This window comes from Rana temporaria, chromosome 2 (genome assembly GCF_905171775.1).
Source record: "Rana temporaria chromosome 2, aRanTem1.1, whole genome shotgun sequence".
NCBI classification, from domain to species: Eukaryota; Metazoa; Chordata; class Amphibia; order Anura; family Ranidae; genus Rana; species Rana temporaria.
Genome location: NC_053490.1, coordinates 517,164,226 through 517,191,658, shown reverse-complemented (window position 1 = coordinate 517,191,658; position 27,433 = coordinate 517,164,226). Strand labels below are relative to the sequence as shown.

The following is a 27,433-nucleotide window of genomic DNA, read 5'->3' as shown; positions in this document are numbered from 1 at the left end:
TTGAATGAAAACACTCCATTTGGAGTCAGACTTTAACAACTTGTAATATTCCAAGATATCCTGCAAAACATGAATTATCATTTATCAGTCACCCTATGCCCAAAAGGGGCACAGGGTGACCCTAGACCCAAGAGTCATTAGTGACGCTGGCACAGGAGTACCCCCCATCCTTCAAAAGTCTCTGGGTGTCATGGGTCATTCCGTTACAGCAAGTATGATTTATTGCAAGATTATTGTGGGGCCCCCCATGTACCTGGGGCCCCTGGGCAGTGCCCTTGCATTAAGATGGCCCTGAGTACATACCCTCTACACAGCCACTGTATGAAAATGTATCAAATAAACCAATGACTTCATTGTAGATAGACAAAAATAGCTGTGAGGATCGTGCAGAAAATTTGCGATTTGGCTCTCTGATATTTGATGACGGTGAGCTTAATTCAAAGTTTATCACGAGATAAGAAAGTTAAACAGGAAATAGATAAAAAAGAAGTAAAATTAAAACAAAAACAAACAAAGAAAAAAAAATCAAACTGTAATTGGCTAATTATTTTTCTATTTCCATGCCACGTAATATTTGTCACATAAACCCTTGGACAAAGCCTTGTATTCCTATCTCCATCATCTGGACAAATATTATCCAGCTTGTGTACTTTACTCATTACTGTAAAAAAAAAAAGAGGTTATCAACGCCAATTAAGCAAACACAACTTTGATATAAAACTTTGTCTGCGAGGAGCTCAGCACACTTCTACTTGGCTGCACAGGAGAACAGCGATGGAACGCTACACCCTCTGCTTGCTGGTGGCTGCCCTCTTCATAGGGAGTGAGGCGTACCTACCCGTGAACTGTAAGTGTCCCTAGAATAGGAATCTTCCTAATATGGGAAATATAGCAAATCATAGGAACTGCTTCCTGCTAAGATCATATTATTATAAGGTAATATCGGCAACATGACATTCTAAATCAGGGGTATGAATACTTTCTAAACAAAGGGCCAGTTTACTGTCCTTCAGACTTTAAGGGGGCCAGAATGGGAGTAAACAGTGCCCCATCATTGGTATTATTAAGGGGGGGGGGGTGTTGATATTGCTCCATTGTTGGTGTTATGAGAAGAAATAGTGCCCCATCTTTAGTTTTATTGAAAAGAATAGTGTACCGTCATTAGTGCCAATGGGAAGAATAGTGCCCCATTTTTGGGGTCAGTGTTAGGAATAGTTCCCCATCATTGGTTTTAGAATGAGAAAATTGCCCCATTGTTGCTATCATGGGAAGGAATTGTCCCCCGTCCATAGGTGTGCACAGCCTATTGCATTAGGATGTACCCCCCAAAGCTCAAACACACACTACTCACCATGTTCATTCAGAAAGGGAAGGGGCGGATAAATACATATTTACCGGCCCCTTCCCTCACTCATCCTAAAACATCTCCGCAGCAGCAGCCGGCAGGAGAGGAGGGAAGCCAGAAGTGCTGCAGAGGGAAAGTGTGGGGAGCCAGGGCAGTAGGGGAAATCTGTGCTGCACTGGGTGATTATGGTGTGCCTGGGCACACCCTGTGCGCACGCCTATGCCCCCATAATTAGTGGGAGGAAAAGGTCCTCTTTCTTTTTTGTGCCAGTGGGTGAAATTGTGCCCCATCATATGTGTCAGTGGAAGGAATAATGCCCCATTGTTGGTGTCAGTGTGATGAATAGTGTCCCATCATTGGTGTCAATGGGAGGAATAAGGCCCCATAATTTCTGTCAATGGGAGGGATAATGCCCCATTGTTGGTGTCAGTGGGAGAAATAGTGCCCCAAGGGCCCGTTAAAGGCAAGAAAAGGGCCACATCCGGCCCCTGGGCCACAGTTTGGAGACCTCTGTTCAAAAATCATGTGCTCAAAAATTCTGGTTATATAGATGGATAAAAGTTGGCAGTCAAATAATGGCACCAATGCTACAGACACAACAAACATTATTGACCATTGAAATGATGATAGATAAACAAATAGATAGATAGAACTCATTTCACACTTGTGCACTGGCATTTCATGCATTTTTTTGTGTTTTTTTTTATGCATTTTTTAGACATTTTGCATGTGTTCTCACTGAAGTATATGAGGCTAAAAACACAAATTGTTGCTGAAAAAAAGCACCTGTAATTTTTTCCATAATGTATAGAAGATAAATGCCAAGGTATAAACGGGCTCAATAAAAAATGATGGTAATCCTGTTGTCATGCATTGCCATGCGACATTCAATGCATGTAAGAGGTGTAAATGGGGGATTAAAGTAGTTCTAACGTCTGAAGGTTTTTACCCTAATACCTTCTCTGCATCTCAGGATACTCCATCGTATCTCCCTTTTTTGGCCCGTGTATCTATGCGACTGATTCTTAGAATCATTTTCGCATAGATACACTTAAGGCCCCGTACACACGAGAGGATTTATCCGCGGATACGGTCCACCGGACCGTTTCCGCGGATAAATCCTCTCGAGGATTTGCGAGGATTTTGATCCGATGGAGTGTACTCACCATCAGATCGAAATCCGCGCCGAAATCCCATCGCGATGACGTGTCGCGCCGTCGCCGCGATGATGCCGCGACGTGCGCGACGCTGTCATGTAAGGAATTCTACGCATGCGTCGAATCATTACGACGCATGTGGGGGATTCATTCGGACGGATTGATCCGGTGAGTCTGTACAGACCAGCGGATCAATCCGTTGGGATGGATTCAAGTGGATAGATTTTAAAGCATGTCTTCAAATTTTTATCCGCTGGAAATCTATCCCAGGGGATAAAAATCCGCAGAAACAGATCCGCTGGATCGTACACACCATAGGATAGCACACGTCGGCGTCATTGCCGTTTTACGCCGAGAACTGGAGCATGCGCACTGGGCTTTTTTAAGCCCGGCGCATGCGCAGTTACTTAGAATCGGGGGCGCGCTTAATTTGAATAGAAGCCGCCCCCTTGGAGATACGCGTGGCTACGCCGGGACATTTACACTCCGCCACCCCAAACTACGGAGCAAGTGTTTGGGGAATACAGCACTTGCTCCTGTAGGTTGGGGCGGCGGAGTGTAAATGCCTTACGCGCAGCCCACGGACATTTAGCCAGAATATGGGCCTCTGACTTTAAATCTCAGAATTCTGATTTTAAATCTCAGAATTCTGATTTTAAATCTCGGAATTCTGATTTTGAAACTCAGAATTTTGACTTTTAATCTCAGAATTCTGTAGAATTTTTATTTATTTTTTTAATTTACAATTCTGACTTTCAAACTCAGAATTCTGACTTTCAAACTCAGTACTCCTGTTCCATCTCTGAGCCATATCGGGTCTGCTCTTCCATATTGCAACACATACAGTATAAACTACTAAAACTTCTTCCTAATTTAACTTTATTAGAAATTAATTTACTTTAGGGATAGAGTCCTTTTTAAATAGGGTTATAGGGTGAAGTATAATCCCGCTAAGCTCAGCAACAACAGAATTTGTTTGCGCATGTCAGTCAAAAATAATATTAGAAAGTATTATTTTATCGGAAGAGTAAAATAGGCTAAGGGCCAACTGCTTTCCCTTATAGTGGGAAAATCAACATTAACAGATTGTAGGCATGCCCTGAGCAAATACAAAGCGATTTACCCAAAATGATTTACACCTAAACTGACCGCATAGCGTAAAGCTTTAGGGCCAGATTCACAAAAGAGATACGACGGCGTATCTCCTGATACGCTGTCATATCTCTGAGATACGATTGTCGTATCTATGCGCCTGATTCATAGAATCAGGTTCCGCATAGATAGCCCTAAGATCCGACAGGTGTAATTGACTTACACCGTCAGATCTTAGGTTGCAATTCTAGGCCGGCCGCTAGGTGGCGATTCCATTGCGGTCGGCGTAGAATATGCAAATGACTAGTTACGCCGATTCACGAACGTCCGCTTTGCCCGTCGCTCTAAATTTACGTTGTTTCCGTAGAGATTCGCGGCGTAAAACTAAGGGTGCCCTCTAGGTGGCCTAGCCAATGTTAAGTATGGCCGTCGTTCCCGCGTCGAAATTTAAAATTTCACGTCGTTTGCGTAAGTCATCCGTGAATGGCGCTGGATGCCATTTACGTTAACATCGAAACCAATGACGTCCTTGCGACGTCATTTAGCGCAATGCACATTGGGAAATTTTAGGAACGGAGCATGCGCAGTACGTTCGGCGCGGGAACGCGCCTAATTTAAATGGTCCCCGCCCCATTTCAATTAGGCGGGCTTGCGCCGGGCGGATTTACGCTACGCCGCCGCAAGTTTACAGGTAAGTGCTTTGTGAATCAAGCACTTACGCTGTAAACTTGCGGCGGTGTAACGTAAATGGGATACGTTACGCCGCCGCAGCGTAACGCATTTGTATGTGAATCTGGGCCAAAGTTTGCTTTTCTTGGTCTTCCTTGACTGTAACTGCCATACACCTGTGAATTCGTTTTAAAAAATAGCTAAAGGTATGTGTGATCGTGCCGACTCTACAATATCAAAGCTGGATGTGTCACCTTCATTGATCTAACAGCTGTCATGAGCAAACATAAGCTTAGTGCATTAGTCATGACGACATCTCTCAAGGATCCTAAAGTGGAACTAAACCCATCAAATTAACGGTTTAAAAAAACAGGCACATTCCGGACAGGTGCTTGGATTGTAACTGTCACATTGGTTGTGCTCGCAACCAAACTGTCAAACCATCAAATGACTGGTGTCATAACTGACATGTGCAGCATTACAAATCAAACAGAGGCAAAGATGGCAGCTTCCTTGGCTAAGAGGGTTTAGTTCCGCTTTAAAGTAGAACTATAGGCAACAATTTTTTTTTCTATTTTGGATAGAGCAAGGGAGGGTTATAATCCCTGGCAGATTTTTTTTCACCATCTGTGTCCCATTGGGATGATTTCCCTTTACTTCCTGTACCTTCACCAAAGAGGAAGTGAGAGGAAATCCCTGCAAATTAAGGGAATTCCTTGGGGCACCCCAGGTCACCAGAACTAGTGTCTCCATTGATTTGCCCTCTAATACTTTTCTGTGAACAATCCAAAACAGCCAATCATAGTGGTTATGCAATCATAAACGCTGCCCTGCCTCTTGGCATCCAAAACGGTTGGGAGGCTCCGGCGCTAAGGGGTTAAAAGAAGGCTAACTAGCATATTAGCATTGCCCTTAGCTTAGACTTTGAACTGCCCTGTGTCAAGCTAAGATAGAGAGTAGAAGCCCTGCTGCACCTATAAAATCCAGAATAGGAATATAAAAACCCAATGTGTTTCGGGGAGTTTCAAGGGCTTCTTCAGGGCTATGGTCTACAACAGTATTATAGAAATATTCACAAGTGAGAATATTTCTATATTTATAAAAACACTTAGGCCCCATACACACGAGAGAATTTATCCGCGGATACGGTCCAGCGGACCGTTTCCACGGATAAATCCTCTCAAAGATTTCCGCAGATTTCTATGCGATGGAGTGTACACACCATCGCATTGAAATCCGCGCGGAAATCCTCTGGCGATGACGTGTCGCGCCGTCGCCGCGATTATGACGCGGCGACGGCGCGACGCTGTCATATAAGGAATTCCACGCATGCGTCAAATCATTACGACGCGTGCGGGGAATCCCTTTGGACGGATGGATCCGGTAAGTCTGTACAGACGAGCGGATCCATCCGTTGGAATGGATTCCAGCAGATGGATTTGTTGTGCATGTCAGCAAATATCCGATCTGCTGGAATCCATCCCAGAGGAGATTTCTCCGCGGAAACAGATCCGCTGGCGTGTACACACCATAGGATCTATCTGCAGAAACCCATTTGCTGGGATTTATCTGCGGATGGATTCTATCGTGTGTATGGGGCCTAAGAGGTTTATATACTGCTGTACAAAAGATGATCATTTACACAACCATTGTGAATAATCCCTGTAATGTGTGATATGTGTGTTTCCTCTGATCGTCAGCTCCGTCTGGTGGCCATAATGCGGTATTTTCTTAAATTAGGTATTTCAGGCGAATATGGCCTTATGACCACTAGATGAACATCCTTTCCAAAACGAAGGCAAACATATTTTTTTTTATGCTAGATATAACTGTAAAAAGTATTTTGTGATCTAAACACTTCTGTCTCTGCTCCACTCTTAAACAGATAAGTGCGGAGTCCAACCCAAGTCAAGAGACAACTGTGGCAATCCTGACATCACTGAGGAAAAATGTCTGGAGAAGGGTTGTTGCTATGACAGTTCAGTGATGGACAGCATCTGGTGCTACAATCCATGGAAATTTGAAGGTAAGTAACATGCTGATACGTTTGCTTCCTATCAATGAGCCCCGTACACCCTGCCCATCTGATCTTCAACCATAAATCTGGTTAGACCCACACCCTGCCCATCTGATCTTTAACCATTAATCTGATAAGAACCACACCCTGCCCATCTGATCTTCAATCACCAATCTGGTAAGACCTATACCCTGCCCATCTGACCTTCAGCCACCAATCTGGTAAGACCTACACCCTGCCCATCTGATTTTTTAACCATCAATCTGGTAAGACCTGCTCCCTGCCCATCTGACCTTCAACCACCAATCTGGTAAGACCTACACCATGCCCATCTGACCTTCAACCATCAATCTGGTAAGACCTATACCCTGCCCATCTGAATTCAACCACCAATCTGGTAAGAGCTGCACCCTACCCATCTGACCTTCAACCACCAATCTGGTAAGACCTACACCCTGCCCATCTGATTTTTCAACCATCAATCTGGTAAGACCTGCACCCTGCCCATCTGATCTTCAATCACCAATCTGGTAAGACCTATACCCTGCCCATCTGACCTTCAACCACCAATATGGTAAGACCTACACCCGGCCCATCTGATTTACAAACCACCAATCTGGTAAGACCTACACCCTGCCCATCTGATTTTCAACCACCAATCTGGTAAGACCTACACCTTGCCCATCTGACCTTCAACCATCAATCTAGTAAAATCTACACCCTGCCCTCTGACCTTCAACCACCAATCTGGTAAGATCTGTTTCTCTCATTAATCATCTAGATCTGGTAAGACCCTGCATCCATTTTGTTCTTATTCAGGTCTCACTATATTATAGAGGAGGGATGAAATATTTGGTGAACTGTAAGGGAATGACAGAGGGATTTAGTTCCTAAATGAAGATACAGTAATCCCTATCAATAATTCATATGGTGGGAACTAGATCGCTTTAGTGTAATAAAACAACAGCAAATCAGAGAGATCTCATTGGCGCTACATAGGTACCCAATTGTGTTGACCACTTGATACTGTATATTGCCCTCATTGTATGTCGAGGACTGGTGACTCATCTACTGATTCTCTTATTTGTATTATGTAGCCACCGAGTGTAATCCAGTGGAGCCCAGAGCCAGAGTCAACTGTGGGTACAACGGCATCTCTGAGAAGGACTGTACAGGCAAAGGATGCTGCTTTGATGACAGCGTTCCCCAAGTGGTGTGGTGTTACCAGCCAGAAATTCAAGCAGGTACAGTATACAGAATCCAATTGATATCCTAAGATTTAAACAGCCCTGCCATGCGACACAGCTCTGTCTGGTAGGGAACGAGACCTCATATTTATCTTCTGAAGTTTAGAAACACTTAGGCTTTGTACAGACGAGAGGATTTCCGCTGGAGACGGTCCGCCGGACCGTTTCCAGCGGACATTCCTCCTCCGGATTTTGATCTGATGGCTTGTACACACCATCAGATCAAAATCCGCACGGAAAACATCCGCGGTCACGTGTCGCGACGTGTCTGCGCCGTCACCGCGATGATGACGTGGCGACGTGCGCGACGCTGGAAGGTAAATTCTTCCACGCATGCGTCGAATCATTCCGACGCATGCAAGGGATGGGGATCGGACGGACTTATCCGGTGAGTCTGTACAGACGACCGGATAAGTCCGAGGGACAGGATTCCAGCAGGGAGATTTCTTAGCATGCTAAGAAATTTTTATCCGCTGGGAATCCGTCGGCTGGACAAATGTCCGCCAAAAATTGTCCGCTCGGGCCTACACACGACCGGATATATCCGCTGGAACTGATCCGCAGATAAATCCCAGCGGATAGATCCGGTCGTGTGTACGGGGCCTAACAAGTAATGTCCCATCCCCAAGGCAGTGATTGGACAGTGAAGCCTCGTACACACGCTCGGTTTTCTCGGCAATAACCAATAAGAAAACTGCTGGCAGAACTTTCTTGCCGAGTATACCGAGCGCGTGTACGAGGCTTTCAGGTTTCTTGTCAAGAAAACTGCCTAAAATCTCAACGAGAAAAATAGAGTACCTGCTCTCTATTTTCTCGTCGTGATTCTCGACAGTGTTTTCCTGCCGAGAAACGCAAGAGCGTGTATACTTACCTGTCGCCGTGGAAACCCGCGCATGTTCAAAATGACTTTGATGCATTAGCGGTAGCTTCCTAGGCATAGGTAGGGTGTGTCCTAGTAAGTGAATCTAACTGTGGGGGGGCTGGGCTACAAGTGACACGACAGAACAGGGAAATGCCTTGTTTTGCAGCTCCGTGACACGATCGCAGGCACCCAGCGGACATCGAGCCCGCGGTCACGTTCACGGAGCACGCGGCGTGCGCCCAAAATGCCGCGATTTAAAGGGGACGTACAGGTACATCCCTTTGCGCAGCAGTGCCATTCTGCCGGTGTATATCGTCGTGCAGCGGTCGGCAAGCGGTTAAAGAGATTTTTTCACTCAATTACGACAAATTGACACAACCGTCTACTAACCCACCACTTATTTTAACTCTTGCCCCTCTCACTCCATTCTGACAGGGCTGTTGCAAATACCCTGAGTGCCTAAGCATAGGGAAGCAGATGATCACCTTCTTAGTGTTATCGTTGCAGAGAAAAAAAAATGTATTAAAGTTCCAGATAAAGCAATGGTTTAGGAGAATATATATATATACACAATGCTGTAAAAAAAAGTATTTGCCCCTTTCTGATTTTTTTATTTTTTGCTTATTTGTCACACTTAAATGACTCAGATCATCAAACTAATTTTATTATTACACAAAGATAACCCAAATAAATACTAAATGCAGTTTTTAAATTATGGTTTTATTTATTAAGGCAAAAAAGGTGTCCAAACCTGCCTGGCTTTATGTGAAAAAGTAATTGCCCCCTAAACCTAATAACTGGTTGTGCCACCTGTGAAGGACTTTTTACCTATATGCTTCAGGTTAATCCTCCCTGCTTGTTTAAGGCTGTTAAAGGTATTTACCCTTCTGCAGCCAGTCCTGTTTCAAATGTTAATTGTTCTAGCCCTGTGTTTACTGGTTACTGTGATTAGATAAGTGGCTCATGTTAATTATGCTGATTGCTTCATTGTGGTAATTATCTCTCTATATGCGGAGCCGAACCGGCTAGATACTGATTAGTTCAAAGAAATATCTTTATTTCAAAGGAGCTGTATTGAAGACCCCCCACTGTGTAAGAGGGGGGCGGAGATTTGTCATTGTAACAGTTTTGGAAATGACATATAAGCTGTGTGATATAACATTAAAGGCTGTCTTGTTCTAGCAGTAAGCCTGGACTAATGTGTGGCTTAATGGGCGATCTCAGGAATATTCCTCCTAGTGGAATATTGGGTGACGTTCTTACGGAAGAAGGGAATCTTTGACGGGGATATCATACCAATACCGTCACACCACCCTTGGCGGCAACAACTGCAATCAAGCGTTTGCGATAACTGGCAATGAGTATTTCACATTGCTGTGGAGCAATTTTGTCCCACTTTTCTTTGTAGAATTGTTTTAATTCAGCCACATTGGAGTGTTTTCCAGCACGGCCTGTGTAAGTTCATGATACAGCATTTAAATTGGATTTGAGTCTAGGCTTTGACTAGGCCACTCCAAAACCTAAATGTTGCTTTGCTTGAACCATTTGGAAGTGGACTTGCTATTGTGTTTCGGATCATTGTCCTGCTGCATAACCCAAGTGCACTTGAGCTTGAGGTCAGGAACTGATAACCGGACATTCTCCTTTAGGATTTTTTCTGGTAGAGCTCAGAATTCATGGTTCCATCAACTATGGTAAGTCGTCCAGGTCCTGAAGCTGCAAAGCAGACCCAGATCATCACGCTACCACCACCATGTCTCACTGTTGGTATGATGTTCTTGTTATGAAATTCTGTATTCGCTTTATGCCAGATGTAACAAAAAAGTTAAATTTTTGTCTCATCAGTCCGCAGAATATTTGCCTGAAAGTCTTGGGGATAATCAAAATTTTTTTGGGTAAATGTGAGATGAGCCTCTGCGTTCTTCTTGGTCATCAGTGGCTTTGGCTTTGGAACTCCCCCATGGACGCCATTTTTGCCCAGTCATTTTCTTATTGTTGAATCATGAACACTGATCTTAACTGAGGCAAGTGAGGCCTGCAGTTCTTTAGATGTTGTTCTGGGTTCTTTTATGACCTCCTGGATGAGTCGTCGTCATGCTCTTGGAGTCATTTTTGTAGGCCGGCCACTCCTGGGAAGGTTCACCACTGTTCCAAGTTATCTCCATTTGTTGATAATGTCTCTCCCCGTGGTTCACTGGAGTTCCAAAGCCTTAGAAATGGCTTTGAAACCCTTCTTAGACCGATACATGTACATTACGTTGTTTCTAATGTTTTCTTTTTGTGATCTGTTAGCGAGCTTCACTTTGTCAGACAGCTTCTTTTTATGGGATTTTTTGATTCAACAGGTCTGGCAGTAATCAGGCCTGGGTGTGGCAAGTGAAATTTAACTCGGCTTTCCCAAAAATTGTGGTTATTTACAGTTCATTCATGATTCAGTATGGGAGGGGGCAATTACCTTTTCACAAAGGGTCAGGCAGGTTTGAACAGCTTTTTTCCCTTAATAAATGAAATAATAACTTAAAAACTGCATCTTGGATTTACTTGGGTTATCTTTGTGTAATATTAAAATCTGTTTGATGATCTGAATCATTTAACCACTTAAGACCCAGACCTTTAGGCAGCTAAATGCCCAGGCCAGTTTTTGCGATTCGGCTCTGCGTCGCTTTAACTGACAATTTCGCGGTCGTGTGACGTGACTCCCAAACAAAATTGGTGTCCTTTTTTTCCCACAAATAGAGCTTTCTTTTGGTGGTATTTGATCACCTCTGCGGTTTTTATTTTTTGCGCTATAAACAAAAATAGAGCGACAATTTTGAAAAAAATTCAATATTTTTTACTTTTTGCTATAATAAATATCCCCCAAAAATATATATAAAAAAAAATTTTTTCCTCAGTTTAGGCCGATACGTATTCTTATACCTATTTTTGGTAAAAAAAAAATCGCAATAAGCGTTTATCGACTGGTCTGCGCAAAATTTATAGCGTTTGGAAAATAGGGGATAGTTTTATTGCATTTTTATAAAAAAAAAAAAATTTACTACTAATGGCGGCGATAAGCGATTTTTTTTCGTGACTGCGACATTATGGCGGACACATCGGATAATTTTGACACATTTTTGGGACCATTGTAATTTTCACAGCAAAAAAATGCATTAAAAATGCATTGTTTACTGTGAAAATGACAATTGCAGTTTGGGAGTTAACCACAAGGGGGCGCTGAAGGGGTTAAGTGTGACCTCATTTGTGTTTATAACTGTAGGGGGTGTGGCTGTAGGTGTGACGTCATTGATTGTGTTTCCCTATAAAAGGGATGACACGATCGATGACGGCGCCACAGTGAAGAACGGGGAAGCTGTGTTTACACACAGCTCTCCCCGTTTTTCAGCTCCGGGGACCGATCGCAGGACTCCACGGTCGATCGGTTCCGCGGTCAGCCGTGCCATTCTGCCGATGTATATGTGCAGGAGGCGGTCCTTAAGCGGTTAAGTGTGAGAAATATGCAATAAAAAATCAGGAAGGGGGCAAATACTTTTTCACAGCACTAACTAACTAACTAACTATATATATATATATATATATATATATATATATATATATATATATATATATATGTCGCACTACCCCTGAAGGAGCTGCTGGTTTGTTTTGGGTGGCATGTTACCTCATGGCTCCTCCGCCCTCTAATGGCCCGTACACACGATCCGAATATCGGACGAAAATGATCGTCCGATGAAGAATCGTACGATTTTCTGATCGTGTGTACACTACGTTCGAGAGCCGATCACGACCGTTCATCCGATATTTTTCGATCGGACATGCACGAAAATTTTCCTCGTACGATGTAAGATCGTACGATTTTCGTTTAGTCAGTACAGTTGTCGTCCGACAATACAATACAAATACATTACAACACATGACATCACTTCCGATTATTTTTTTCGGTCGTACGAGAATTTTCGTGACTTTAATAACCTATTTCATTTTACTTGCGACTATTAAGCGAAAAAAGTCGTACGATCCGTCGTACGATATTCGGATCGTGTGTACGGGCCATAAGGGTGTGTGGTGAAAGCAGCAGTAACGGAATGTCCACCACAGGTGTCTTTTCTGTGCTCTTTATTACCCAGCCGGGTAAAAACAGTAGAACAGCAGATTCAGGCGTAATAATAGGGAAACAGTCCTGCTCCCACATGTAACACTTCTTGCGCCACTCCTGCCTGAGTGGACTTAGTGTACCCGGACAGGCCTCTCCCAAAGTATCACTCGGAACTTAGAGGAAAAGTCTCTGCCACAGACCCCCCTTAGGATTGAGATAACGGAGGTGATTCTCCTTAATAGAATTAACCATGGATCTCCTTTAAATAGCTTACAGGTTACCGACTGATAGGTGACCAGCCTCTCAGTGTCCGGTTACCTTGATCCCCGGTGGTTTGTCAAGACCCTATTGGATCGCCAGCCTCTCATTGGCTCTCCTCAGATGGACTCCCCACCGAACAGCTTCCTCGCTTGGGATCTTTAGGATTCAGAAACCCAGTCGACTACTGGGCTCCCCGCCACAGCTCAAATGTTCTGGACCAACATCGTCCCGGAACCAGGAATACCGCGTGGCACGCGCACCCTGGCCTGGAAGGCCATTTCGCTGGGGCGCTGTGATGCAGTCACTCTAAAGGTGGGTGCCACACTCGAAGAAGAACCCAGACCAATGGCGTCTGTCCCATAAATACCCTCCCCCAGCATGCCCAGCGAGGAAACTCCTGATTGGCTGCTAGTAAAGAGCACCCAAACCTTGACTCCACTGCTGCCACCTATCGTGCTGGGGTGGGAACAGCACCCCAGAAGCAATAGAATGAGCCAACAACACAGCCAAGCTGAGACAGAGACCCAAATTTGAACAGATTAACCTCCCTGGCGGTAAACCCGAGCGTGACTCGGGGTTGGTTTTCAATGTTAGGATCGGTATCCCCGAGTCACGCTCAGGGTGGACGTGCAGCGGCGCGGCTTACCTTTTGCTGGATCCACAGGCAAGTTACTCACCTTGTCCCTGGATCCAGCGATGCCACCCAGCTGTGTGAGCGAGCGGGACCTCCTCGCTCGATTCACAGTCTCCCCGTGTGCCGCCGATCTCCGTTCCCTGCGACGTTACGACGCACGGGAGCGGAGAACGGCGTCAAATTTAAAAAAGTAAACAAACACTTTACATACAGTATACTGTAATCTTATAGATTACAGTACTGTATGTAAAAAATACACCCCCCCCCCTGTCCCTAGTGGTCTCCCCAGTACCCTACATGTACTTTTATATAATAAAAAATGTTCTTTCTGCCTAAAAACTGTAGATTGTCCAAAAGTGTCCCTTTATGTCAAAAATGGTTTTAGAGCAGCTAGAAAACAGCGATAATAAATTATAATCACTTGCAGAAATGTGCGATAGCGATTTGTGGGGAAATTCGTCATAAAAAAATAAAATAATGACAGCGACAATTCTGCAACTGAGCACATTTCAGTGATTTTGAGTTGATTACATTATTGAATAATTTTTATTATAATTATATTATTATTTGTTATAATTATTTATAATTATTTATTATATTATAATTTATAATTTTGTTTTAAAAAAAAAATCATACCCGGGATGCCTACAAGACTCTTGCTTGGTCAGATTTAAGTGAGTTATTTCTAAAAATTACAGGCCTACAGTATAAAACGCCAAATTTCCTTGCAAAATAATTGTACCGCTTTTGGTACGTAATTCCAGACAGAATCATACCGCCAGGGAGGTTAACTGGATCAGAGTCAGTTAACACTCTGATCCCCCTCTAAATGTAACTAGCACCGGTACTTGGAAGTAACCAGGCGCTACATATATATATATAAAATCAACCATAACAATATGACTACTGACAGGTAAAGTGAATAATATTGATTACTGTGTGGGTGGGATATATTAGGATATTGTGCAGCAAGTGAACATACTCCGATAGAAAGGTGTCAGAACACACAGAGCATCGTCATTTGTTGTGTATAGAGCTGCATAGCCAAAGACTGTTCAGGGTGCCCATACTTACCCGTGTCCACAGCCATAAGGGGATGTGAGTACTAGGACTGGACCACGGAGCAGTGGTGATGCTGGGAAACCTTGGGTCATGCCATTGATGTGAATGTTACTTGACACGTACCATCTATCTAAACATTGTCAGTGACTAAGTACACCCTTCATTTGAACGGCATTCCCCGATGGCAGTGGCTTCTTTTCAGCAGGATAATGCTCCCTGCCACACTTTAAAAATGGTTCAAGAATGGTTTGGGGGGGCGGGCTCCCTTCCCCTACTCATTTGGGTGGGGGGGGCCCTAGCGTCGAGGGGGCCCATGCGGGAGTGACGTTTATCCCGGGGGATACTTGACCCCAGAGGACACATGTTTGAAATTGCTAAGTTTGTTTGTTTATTGCTGGGCCTGTCCCAGAGATTGTGCCTTATTCTGTTTATTTTAGCTACTTGGGCCACAATATGCTGCCCCGGCAGGGTTACTGTCATATTGTTCAACAAATTTTGTGAATGTAACGTATAATTTTGTAAACTTGAAAACTCCTTAATAAACACCATTGAATGGTTTGGGGAACACAACAATGAGTTTGAGGTCTTTACTCAGCCTCCAAATTCTCCAGATCTAAATCTATTGAGCATCTGTGGGATGTCCTGGAAAAAAATTGTCGGATTCATAGAGGCCCCACCATGTAACCCACAGGACTTAAAGGATCTGCCACTGACAGCTTGGTGCCGCATACCACAGCATAGCTTTAGAGGTCTAGTGGAGTCCATGCCTCCGCCTCGATTGGGTCAGGGCTGTTTTGGCTGCAAAAGGTTGGCCTAGTCAATATTTGGTGGGTGACTATAATGTTATGGCTGATATATATATATATATATATATATATATATATATATATATACCACACACACACATCTATATATAGATATATATATACCGTATTTATCAGCGTATACCATGCACTTTTTTGCCCTTAAAATCAGGGCAAAATCGTGGGTGCGCGATATACGCCGATACTCGCTTCCCGCGCTGTGTTTGAACGCGTCTGTCGACATATACGGAGCGCAGAACACTCGGGTACACTCGGCCATGCTCGGCTCCCCTCGCGGTTATGCGAGAGAAGCCGAGAGGAGCCGAGCGTGCCCGAGTGTACTGCGCTCGGTATATGTCGGTGGCGGCTTTTAAACACAGCGCGGGAAGCGGGGATCGGCTCAGAGACAGCGCGGAACATGCGGGGAGGACACCACGAAGGCCGCAGACGGACGCCGGACCGGACAAGGCCACCGATGGACGCCGGGCAAGACACCAGAACTGTAAGTAATAAAACATTTTTTTTCAGGAATTTCACGTCCAGATCAGGGGTGCGCGCTATACACCGGTGCGCGCAACAGACCGATAAGTACGGTACTGTGTATATATATATATATATATATATATATATATATATATTTAGTATATATAATAGATATATATATATATATATATATATATATATATATATATATATATATATATATATATATATTATATCTACAGTACACGGTATGTGCTTACGCATACTTATGCCAATTGAGACCAGTTATTCTATACTGTATTAAAAAGCTTAGATCCGGCTCAGGCAAAAAAAATATAAAAAAATATGATTCCAGTTAACTGTGATGTAGTTAATGCTTTTTCTTTTTCACTTTAGTGGAACATGACTGCAATGCTGTAAGTCCCCATACGAGAAAAAATTGCGGAGACCCCGGCGTCAGCCCTGATGAGTGCATGAAAAGCGGATGTTGCTTCGACAGCAGTGTATCTGGTGTACCCTGGTGCTTCAAACCCGAAGTTAAGAGAGGTTGGTTGTTCTGCTGAATTATTTTTAGTTTGTTGTAAAAAAAAATAAAAAATCACTAAAATAATTATTTACTCAAACATGTGCAGAGAATTCAGCCTAACCAGAATAAAGGTCTCAATATTTTGTAGATTCTGGAGAGTTAGGCCCCTTTCACACGGGGCGGATCAGTAATGATAAGATAAGTGAACCTCCGCTTGCTCAGCGGGGATCGCTCCGTGGATCCCCACTGAGCCGGCGGATGACAGGGCGGTCCCCGCACACTGTGCAGGGACCGCCCTGTCTTTTCTCCGCTCTCCCCTATGGGGGGATCGGATGAACACGGAACGTCTGTCAGTGTTCCTCCGATCCGCCAGACGGATGGAAAAGTAGGTTTTTCCTCCGTCACACTTTGGCGGATCAGAGCGGGTCGGATGTCAGCGGGCATGTCACCTCTGACATCCGCGGCTCCATAGAGGAGCACGGAGCGCCCGTTCAGGTCCGCCTAAAAGACTGGCAGGCGGACCTGAATGGGCCGCCCGTGTGAAAGAGCCCTTAAAGTCTCCTCTATCACTCCTGGGTTTCCTGGGTCTGCACATCTACTGTGCCCATTATGAGGAGCCATCCCTACTGGATTTTTATGGATTTCATACAGTGGTTCCCAACCTCCAGTATTCTCAACAGGTCATGTTTTCTAAATTTTCTTCACAGTGGATTGGGGTCAGGTAAGTAGAACGGGGGCTCGGGGGGGTGACTGCAGTGCAAGGTGTTTTTTCACCTTAATGCACAGGATGCATTAAGGTGAAAAAACACAAAGCTTTACAACCCCTTTAAAGCGGTGGTTCACCCTCAGTGACACGATTTTACCATCGAGACAGGCATTGTAGCGTGAGCTACAGTATGCCTGTCCCGATTTTTTTATCCCCGTACTCACCGTGTACTCGTACATCGAAGATACCGACTCCCCTCGGGGAATGGGCGTGCCTATGGAGAGGGAGGATGATTGACGGCCGGCCCTGGCACGTCACTCTCCCCGAAGACAGCCGGAGTAGGTCTCGGCTCTTCACGGCGCCTGCGCACAGGCTATGCGCAGGCGCCGTGAAGAGCCAAGCCTATTTTGGCTATTTCCGGAGAAGCGTGACGCGCCAGAGCCGGCCGTCAATCATCCTCCGTCTCCATAGGCACGCCCATTCCCCGAGGGGAGTCGGTATCTTCGATGTACGAGTACACGGTGAGTACGGGGAGAAAAAAATCGGGACAGGCATACTGTAGCTCGCGCTACAATGCCTGATTTTATGGTAGAAGAAACAATTTTTTTTTTTTTTGGGGTTTATAGGGTGAACCCCCGCTTTAAGGATAAGAGGAGAGGAGGGAAGAGAATCGAAAGAGTGAAGAGCCACCTTAAAATAATCTTTCCTAAGAGAAATATGGCGGCTTCCATTCTTGTTCTCTCTCTATTTGAAAATACTGTCTGCCAGACCCTCATTTACTTCCTGTTTCAGGGACACCCTGTGTATCCGTGTCTGACTGGATGTCACGGGCATAGGAAGTGAGGAGTAATCTTCCCAAAAGGGGCCCCAGACAGAAAAAAAAAAAGTTTTATCTGTGCTTTATCAAAAAAAAAAAACTCAAAGTACAAGGACTGGGCTAGATTCAGGTAGGGACGCGCAATGTTACGGCGGCGCAGCGTATCGTATTTACGCTACGCTGGCGCAACTTACAGGAACAAGTGCAGTATTCACAAAGCACTTGCTCCATAATTTGCGGCGGCGTAGCGTAAATGGGGCCGGCGTAAGCGCGCGTAATTCAAATGTGGAAGGGGGGGCGTGTTTTATGTAAATCTATGAAGACCTGACGTGATTGACGTTTTTACGGACATCGCATGCACCGTCCGTGTACATATCCCAGTGTGCATTGCTCCCAAGTACGGCGCAACGACGTATTGGTTTCGACGTGAACGTAAATTACGTCCATCCCTATTCGCGAACGACTTACACAAACGATGTAAAAAATTAAAATTTCGAAGCGGGAACGACGTCCATACTTAACATTGGCTGCGCCTCCTAATAGCAGGAACAACCTTACGCCGAAAAAGCCTAACGTAAACAACGTAAATAAATTGCGCCAGCCGTACGTACGTTTGTGAATCGGCGTATCTAGGTAATTTGCATATGCTACGCCAAAAACAACGGAAGCGCCCCCCCTAGCGGCCAACGTAATATTGCACACAATTATACGCCGCCGCATTCAAGTTACGTCGGCGGAGGAAGCCTATTTTTTGAGCGTATCTGCCTTTGAGAATCGGCGTAACGATACGCCGGCGCAGATTTGAAATTACAGCGGCGTATCTGGAGATACGCCGCCGTAAATGCTACATGAATCTAGCCCACTATGTGCAAAGTGCAGGTCCCCATTTGATCCAATTTATATCATTGTAATACATGGAATTGGGGGCTCAAACAGTGTTTAATGAAGTTCATGTATACAAGTTATACCGCTTTACAATGTATATATCTTCTGTAACAGAGACCATCCAGTGCGCCATCCTGCCCAAACAGAGAGTGAACTGTGGCTACTCCGGCATTGACATGGATCAATGTTACAAGAAGGGCTGTTGCTTCGACTCCAGTGACCCCGATGCCGCATGGTGCTTCTACCCAGACATCACAAATGGTAATGTAGTCACAGGCTGAAGGGCCGCTATACCTAAACCACATCACTATCAATACATCCAATAAAGGTTATAATAACATAAGGCTGGCAAACAGACCCTGATTCATCCCACCATTGAGACCCAGTGTTAAAGCAAAAATTGCTGTGGTTCATAAGGCGTGTACATATGTGAGAGTTTGCTACAGTACAAACACATTTTAGACAATTGCGTGTTCCCAAATTCTTTTTCTCTTTCATGACTGTGTCTCTGTGTACAAATTCAGCTCCATAAAGATATGGGGCCAGATTCACAGACATTTGCGGCGGCGTAACGTATTTACATTACACCGCCGCAAGTTTTATGGGCAAGTGCTTCATTCACAAAGCACTTGCCTGTAAAGTTGCGGCGGCGTAGCGTAAATCCCTCCAGCGCAAGCCCGCCTAATTCAAATGGGGCGTGGATCATTTAAATTAGGCGCGTTCCCGCGCGGAACGTACTGCGCATGCTCCGTTTTGAAATTTCCCGCCGTGCTTTGCGCGAAATGACGTCGCACCGACGTAATTTTTTGAACGTCGACGTGAGTTACGTCCTTTCCTATTCACGGATGACTTACGCAAAAAAAATGTAAAAAATTTAAATTCGACGCGGGAACGACAGCCATACTTTAACATGGGCAGTCTAAATATAGGCCAAGAAATAGCAGCTTTAACTATACGCCGGGAAAAGCCGACTAGCGACGACATAAGAGAATGCAACGGCCGCGCGTACCTTCGTGGATCGCCGGAAAAAGCTAATTAGCATACCCGACGCGGAAAACGACGCAAACTCCACCCAGCGGCCGCCGAAGTATTGCACCTATGATCCGAAGGCGTACGAAGCCGTACGCCTGTCGGATCGAAGCCAGAAGCCGTCGTATCTTGGTTTGAGGATTCAAACTAAAGATATGACGCGGCAAATTTGAAAATACGCCGGAGTATCAGTAGATATATTTCTTCTGTGAATCTGGCCCATGGTGTGATGGGTTTGGTGTGGAGGAAAGGTCAGCGGCCTACACAGAGCTCTGACCTTAAGCCTACTGTACACCTTTAGGATGAATTGGAAGACGTATTGAAAGTCACATCTTCTCATTCAACATCAATACCTGACCTCAAATGCTATTTTGGATAAATTTAAACACATTTCCAGACTCCAAAATATGTGGCCGCTGGTGCTCCAATTTTTTTTTGGGGGGGGGCCCAAACAAACTGAAAAAAAAAACCCCATCAATTGGCATCAAACGCAGCCACTGTACCCATAAAGTGCCGCCACTGTGGCATCAAAGGCAGCCACTGTGCCCATCAATTGCCGTCAGTGAGCCCACCAATTGACGCTACTCTGCCCCATCAGATGATGCCAGTGTGCCCATCAATTGCCGCTACTGTGCCCCATCAAATGCTGCCAGTGTGCCCACCAATTGCCTCTTCTGTGCCTCATCAGATGCTGCCAGTGTGCCCATCAATTGCCACTACTGTGCCCCATCTGATGCTGCCAGTGTGCCCATCAATTGCCGCTACTGTGCCCCATCAGATGCTGCCAGTGTGCCCATCAATTGCCACTACTGTGTCCCATCAGATGCTGCCAGTGTGCCCATCAATTGCCACTACTGTGCCCTATCTGATGCTGCCAGTGTGCCCACCAATTGCCTCTACTGTGTCCCATCAGATGCTGCCAGTGTGCCCATGAATTGCCACTACTGTGCCCTATCTGATGCTGCCAGTGTGCCCATGAATTGCCGCTACTGTGCCCTATCAAACGCTGCCAGTGTGCCCACCAATTGCCCCTACTGTGCCCCATCAGATGTTGCCAGTGTGCCCATCAATTGTCTCTACTGTGCCCCATCAGATGCTGCCAGTGTGCCCATCAATTGCCACTACTGTGCCCTATCTGATGCTGCCAGTGTGCCCATCAATTGCCACTACTGTGCCCTATCAAACGCTGCCAGTGTGCCCACCAATTTCCCCTACTGTGCCCCATCAGATGTTGCCAGTGTGCCCATCAATTGCCACTATTGTGCCCCATCTGATGCTGCCAGTGTGCCCATCAATTGAAGCTACTGTGCCCCATCATATATTGCCTGCACTTACCTGTCTCGGAGCGGTTCAGCAGCAGTCTCCTGCACGCTCCTCAATGTCTTCTTCCGTCCAATCACAGCACTTGACGGTTCAGTCAATCAGCTGAGAGGCCGATTCAGTGTTAGCAAAGCGAATTCCTTCAATTTGCAATGCATGAATCTATGTATTCTTTTTCAGTGGCGGTGCAGGAGCGAGAGGGGGTGGCGCTTTTGCTCCCTCTATGGACGCACCACCACTGAGTGCTCGTATTGCGAAACGCTCGTTAACTGAGCACTGAGAGCCAGAGCCATCTGTCAATCAGGCAGGTGGGTGAATCCCAACATTATTGTCAGGACCATTCCAGAGCCTGCCTGGAGTGGCTCTGTGACGTCAGCTGACAGCAGGCATAGCCCCACTACCTGACTCTGGGTCAAAGGAGGACAAATGTAAGTGCACCCCCGAGAGAAGTATGGCCAAAAAAGCTTTAAACAAAATAAATACACCATGCCAATTTTATTTGTTCAAATAAAGGCAACAGTTTATGTATGGTGTACTTGCTTTGACTGTATTTCATGCTGTAAATCTGACAATTAATTAAATTTTTCCTGTTTTTCCAGTGGTAATCGTGGAGTAAGAAGATCGCCAGGTCACTCACTGCTGATTCTGTCCACGTTCGCTGCACGCCCCGTTCTGTCTGATTCTTCTGTTTCCTGGTATTCAGCAGTGTCTGTTTCTATCTCCTGTACAATTTTGTGTTGCTTTCAGAAACAATACATTCATAAATCACACTGCATCATTGGCTTCATTTATTGTCTCATTTGTGCACCTACACATCTACACATCACATTTAATAGGGGACATTCCATCCAGAATTGGCTCTTTAGTTTTGGATGGATGCATGTGGGCTGAATCATTAAGGCCTTGTTTAAGTTGGCCATTGGCATCCCCAACCCCCAGAGGCCTGATGGTGACCTCCAGAGTTAGGGAGAGCCGACATCCTTCCTTGTAGTGTGGGTTATTATTAGGCATGATAGAATGATTGGGCGCCAGTCACTTTTTGAATGCAAGAAAAACAGATTTATTGTCTCTTAACAGAACTGGGGGAGAGAGGGTTAGGGCCAGGACACTCTTAGGCAGATGCAGTAGTAATTGGAAGACTCCAAGACAAATAATAGGCAGACAGGTAGAGGGCCTTTAAGCTGTGGCAACTGAACTTTTAACAGTCAATAGAGATTTGTACACGTAACTCACAGTAACCCGTTATAGCTCTTCTCTTACATCTCTTACATTGGGGGGGGCGCAAACGAAAAAAGAAAATTGCAGCCTCACTGTGCCCATCAAATGCAGCCACTGTGCCATCAATTGTCACCACTGTGCCATGCCATCAAATGCAGTCACTGTGCCATGCCATCAAACGCAGCCACTGTGCCATCAATTGTCACCACTGTTCCATGCCATCAAACGCAGCCACTGTGCCATCAATTTGCACCACTGTGCCATGCCATCAAATTAAGTCACTATGCTATGCCATCAAACGCAGCCACTATGTCATCAATTGTCACCACTGTGCCATGCCATCAAACGCAGCCACTGTGCCATCAATTTGCACCACTGTGCCATGCCATCAAACGCAGTCACTGTGCCATGCCATCAAACGCAGCCACTGTGCCATGCCATCAAACGCAGCCACTGTGCCATCAATTGTCACTACTGTGCCATGCCATCAAACGCAGCCACTGTGCCATGCCATCAAACGCAGCCACTGCACCATGCCATCAAACGCAGCCACTGTGCCATCAATTGTCGCCACTGTGCCAATTGTCACCACTGTGCCCTTTAATTGTCGCCACTGTGCCCATTGATCTCACTGTGACTGTGCCCTTTAATAGTCGCCACTGTGCCCATTCATGCCGCTGTGCCAATTGTCCCCACTGTGCCCATTGTCGCCACTGTGCCCATTGATGTTACTGTGCCCATTGATGTTACTGTGCCCTTAGTCGCCGCTCTGCCCTGTAAAATTCCCCCCCCCCCCCACCCGGCACTTACTTTTACTGGAGTCAGCCATCCACGTCCCTCGATGTCTTCTCCCGCCCTCGATGACGCTTCAGCCAATCAGGTTACCGATAGCCAGAACCCGTCAACCTGATTGGCTGAGACGCCTGTCAGTCTTATCCAAGGAACGCACCCTGGTACGTTCCCTGGATAAGCATCAGGGAAGCTGAAGGTTGTACTTGGAAAGCCTATCAGAGCCGCTGGCTCTGATAGGCACTTCGGTACAGCCAACCAGCTGCCGTTATTCAGGTGGTCGGCGCTCATGTCCGGCCATCTGAATAGACCAGCGGTGACCATAACATCGATTCATGCAATGCATGAATCAATGTTATTAGTCAGTGGTGTGTGCGGGAGCCAGAGGGGGCGGCGCTCCAGCGCCCTTTATTGACGAACCGCCACTGCTGTAGATCTTCACTCACTGAGCTCCTGGTCTCTCCCTAGACTTCAAGATCCCAGTTGTCACCGGATCCCCTGAGCTCTTCCATAGCAAACACGCTGTATTTGCCTCAAGTGTCACCCCTGTTAACCCGCTGGGTACCTGACTTGGCACTTTGCTGAAGCTTTCCCACTTCTTCACCATCCCCGGCTGGTGAAAAGGCTGCTCTGGTACTTCTTCAGACTCCCATCATACACTGGCCTCTGATAACACGAATGGTTTGCCTTGCTGGTGACTATTCCTCCCTTTATCTCTGGCCTTGATCATCACTTGCCCTTGGCAATAGGGGTGGTCGTCTCTTATGGCAGCTGTTTCTCCCTTACCGCTGGCAACAATCCAGTTCCCCCTCCGGTAGAACCTCTGCAACTTGGTTGAGCTTCCAGACTAAAGCCCCAACCCCGCACTGCTTCTCTCAAACCTGGATAGGCCTCAAACCGCCTAGCAGCCAGGTGCTCCTGGGAGACGCCTCAGGCTTCTGGCCTAGCAACCCAAAGCTTTGTAACACACGTCCACCCAAAACAGCTGTTCAGGTGACACTGAACCCCGATCACTTGACTCAAATAGGCTCTACCAGCAGGCCAAGGGACCAAAGAAATTCCAGCCAATTGGCTTAGACAACCCATCCACTCCTAATCTGAATTCACTATGCCCTTGTCATTCTAATGCCACAGGCAACAATGCCACCTAGTGACAGAAGAGGGAAGTGCATCAAATCCAGAGTTTGGGAAAAGCCAGTGAATTCCCTATCAATCAGCCAGGCTAGTTACCACCTAGCAAGCTAAATTTCTTAGAAACCCTGCCTACTATCAGGGTGATACAGATAGATTGAAATTTGGCCAGTTCGGCATGGAACGATCAACTTTCAATCTATCTATGGCGGTTCCCGCTCAACAGAAGTCAATCCAATGACTTTTGAGGATGAGGATGTTGAAAAGTTTTTGTTCAATCAATGTCTGTAGCCAAATGGTTGCTCTGCTAAACTGTTTATTCTGACTGCGGAGGAGACCCCGCTGTCAGAATACAATAGCAGAGCAGGAAGGATTTCCCCATCAACCTCATGTGCATGGATGGGGAATCCATTCTTTTTTTCCATCAGTCCTGTGGCTGATCAATAAAAAATGAATCCCCTATGGCCAGCCTTACACTCGGTGGTGCTAATAAGGCAGTAAAGCTGGCCCTCCTATACAAGGCCTGGGCCCCATCAGTTCAATTGGGGGGTCCAGGCACCTGTCAAGCAGGAGGGCTGGCTGTGCCGATTTGTGACTCTCATTGACCCTGCTGCAAGGGGATTTTTTCTTGTATCTGTGCCCCCTTCCACCTGCTGTCGGGCCCCCCTGTGTGTCCCCATTTCCGCGCAGCACCTCCGACTTCCTTCTCCTCCTCACCCGCTGGCAGCTGCCAAGAACACACAGGGGAAATTGTTTCAGGATGGAGAGTGGGGGGGGGGGGGGGCATAATAAATATTTCAATATATGTCAATATTTATTCAACACAATGAGCCATCAGTACTGATCACCCCTGTGTCCATTCATCACTGAAGCATAGTAAACTGTGCAAAGCATAGCATCACAGGCATGGTATTTTATATATTTAAGGAATAGGGGGCCCTGTTGGGTAGGTTGTATAGGGCCCTGTGATGCTTACACTTGTGGTTGAGGGGAGGTAAAAACATGTGGTTGAGTCACATCCCCTCAACCACTTCCCATCAGGCTGCAAATGCAGCAGAGAGGTGTGTAAATAAGCTGCGGCCGTGATGCAATGTGGCATGGCAAAATGGGATGGGAACTGCTGCATAAGGTCGTCAGAGACTCCATGGAGATATCTGCAACTCAATTTCTGGGCTGGTGTACATGCAAAGCTCAAGCCAAGGTAGCCCACCTTTTGTTCTTTTAATTTTTCCACTTTACAAATAATGCAGAAGGAGAAATGAGACTCCTTATGCAGCAGTAGTGGAACTGCTATGTGAGTGTATAAGCATGTGTATGTGTGTTGGCAGCCCTGATTCACCGCCAGTTCCCACCAAGCTGGCCAAGAGCAGCTCCCCTCTTCTTCCTAGAATCGGACAAACTGATTGTGTGTGGGCCCCATCGGTTTGTTTTCCATCGGTGAAAAAAATAGAACATGTTTTAAATTTTTCCTATGGAGAAAAAAAAACGATCGTCTGTGTGGAAGTCCATCGGTCAAAAATCCATGCATGCTCAGAATCAAGTCGACGCATGCTCGGAAGCATTGAACTTCATTTTTCTCAGCACGTCGTAAGTGTTTTACGTCACCGCGTTGGACACGGTCGGATTTTTGACTGATGGTGTGTAGGCAAGACTGATGAAAGTCAGCTTCATCGGATATCCAACGAATCCATCGGATTAGATTCCATCAGATATCCAATCGTGTGTACAGGGCTTTACAGTCTTCACTTTAAAAAAATGATACACTTAAAACTGCATAGCAGCTTCATCGCCTCCACATTCCATGTCTCCAGTACAAAGAATAGTGAAACAATAGAAGTCAAACTTAGAAGTCTAGCCATCTTCCCGTCTTCTCCACTTTCCATACCTTTACTATGGGTTTCCACCTTACGTACCTTTGCTATAGGTTCCCACCTTGTGCACCTTTACTATGGGTTCCCACCTTGGGCACCTTTACTATGGGTTCCCACCTTGGGCACCTTTACTATGGGTTCCCACCTTGGGCACCTTTACTATGGGTTCCCACCTTGGGCACCTTTACTATGGGTTCCCACCTTGGGCACCTTTACTATGGGTTCCCACCTTGGGCACCTTCACTATGGGTTCCCACCTTGGGCACCTTCACTATGAGTTCCCACCTTGGGCACCTTCACTATGGGTTCCCACCTTGGGCACCTTTACTATGGGTTCCCACCTTGGGCACCTTTACTATGGGTTCCCACCTTGGGCACCTTTACTATGGGTTCCCACCTTGGGCACCTTTACTATGGGTTCCCACCTTGGGCACCTTTACTATGGGTTCCCACCTTGGGCAACCTCACTATGGGTTCCCACCTTGGGCAACCTCACTATGGGTTCCCACCTTGGGCACCTTCACTATGGGTTCCCACCTTGGGCACCTTTACTATGGCTTCCCACCTTGGGCACCTTTACTATGGGTTCCCACCTTGGGCACCTTTACTATGGGTTCCCACCTTGGGCACCTTTACTATGGTTTCCCACCTTAAAGTGATTGTAAAGCTACGTTTAAATTTTTTCTTAAATAACAAACATGTCATACTTACCTCCACTGTGCAGCTCGTTTTGCACAGAGTGGCCCCATCCTCGATTTCTGGGGAACCTCTGCAGCTCTCGCGGCCCCTTGCCAAATCGTATAACCCCTAGGAGAAACGCTGTCCGGGTGGGCTGCCTTGCGGGCAGGCTCCTGAGTCCAGCATTCGGCGTCCATAGACGCAGAATGTAGGACTCGGCCCCGCCCCCCGGTGCCCGCGTCATTGGATTTGATTGACAGCAGCGGAAGCCAATGGCTGCGCTGCTATCAATCTATCCAATCAAGAGTCGAGAAAACCCGGGCAGAGGAAGAGCACATCGCCGCCGTTGAAAATTAAAAAGCTTAGGTGAGTAAAATGGTGGGCTGGGGGGCCAGTCACTAGAAGAAGTTTTTTCACCATGAGGCTTTACAACCCCTTTACGTCTACATGTAGTAGTAAGGTCTGTACACCTTTGATACCATTATGACAAGCTCACACCCAGTGCTAGGACAAGGTCATCCAGTGCCCAGGGCAAATATGCCAAACTGCATGATGTGCATGCTTAGTGGATCTTACGCCCAGCAGTCACTCCTTTATCCAAATCACTGCCGCTGCCACTCATTCTATCAGCCTTGTAACATAAGGAAGGCACCCCCATCCCTACAGTAAACCACTGTGCCCAGGGCAGGTTCCCCTCTTGTCCACCCCTTGTCCCGGCCCTGCTCACACCATCCC

General features: G+C 46.1%; 1 protein-coding gene across 1 annotated transcript; it reads left to right on the top strand.

The window, feature by feature from the left end:
- The first annotated feature begins 737 nt into the window (after positions 1-737).
- On the top strand, positions 738-21,786 carry LOC120927991 (putative gastrointestinal growth factor xP4). The gene is made up of 6 exons (XM_040339033.1): positions 738-847; positions 6,149-6,289; positions 7,378-7,524; positions 16,125-16,274; positions 18,777-18,923; positions 21,611-21,786. Exons 1-6 carry the CDS (start codon positions 775-777, stop codon positions 21,625-21,627), a joined length of 675 nt encoding a protein of 224 aa, XP_040194967.1. The 5' UTR covers positions 738-774; the 3' UTR covers positions 21,628-21,786.
- The last annotated feature ends 5,647 nt before the right edge of the window (positions 21,787-27,433 follow it).

Excerpts from the sequence above, each read along its gene's own strand:
- LOC120927991 (XM_040339033.1), top strand. The coding sequence starts at position 775 with ATGGAACGCTACACCCTCTGCTTGCTGGTGGCTGCCCTCTTCATAGGG. Across the intron at positions 7,525-16,124 it reads CCAGCCAGAAATTCAAGCAG|TGGAACATGACTGCAATGCT; the intron begins GTACAGTATACA and ends TTTTCACTTTAG. Across the intron at positions 16,275-18,776 it reads CAAACCCGAAGTTAAGAGAG|AGACCATCCAGTGCGCCATC; the intron begins GTTGGTTGTTCT and ends CTTCTGTAACAG.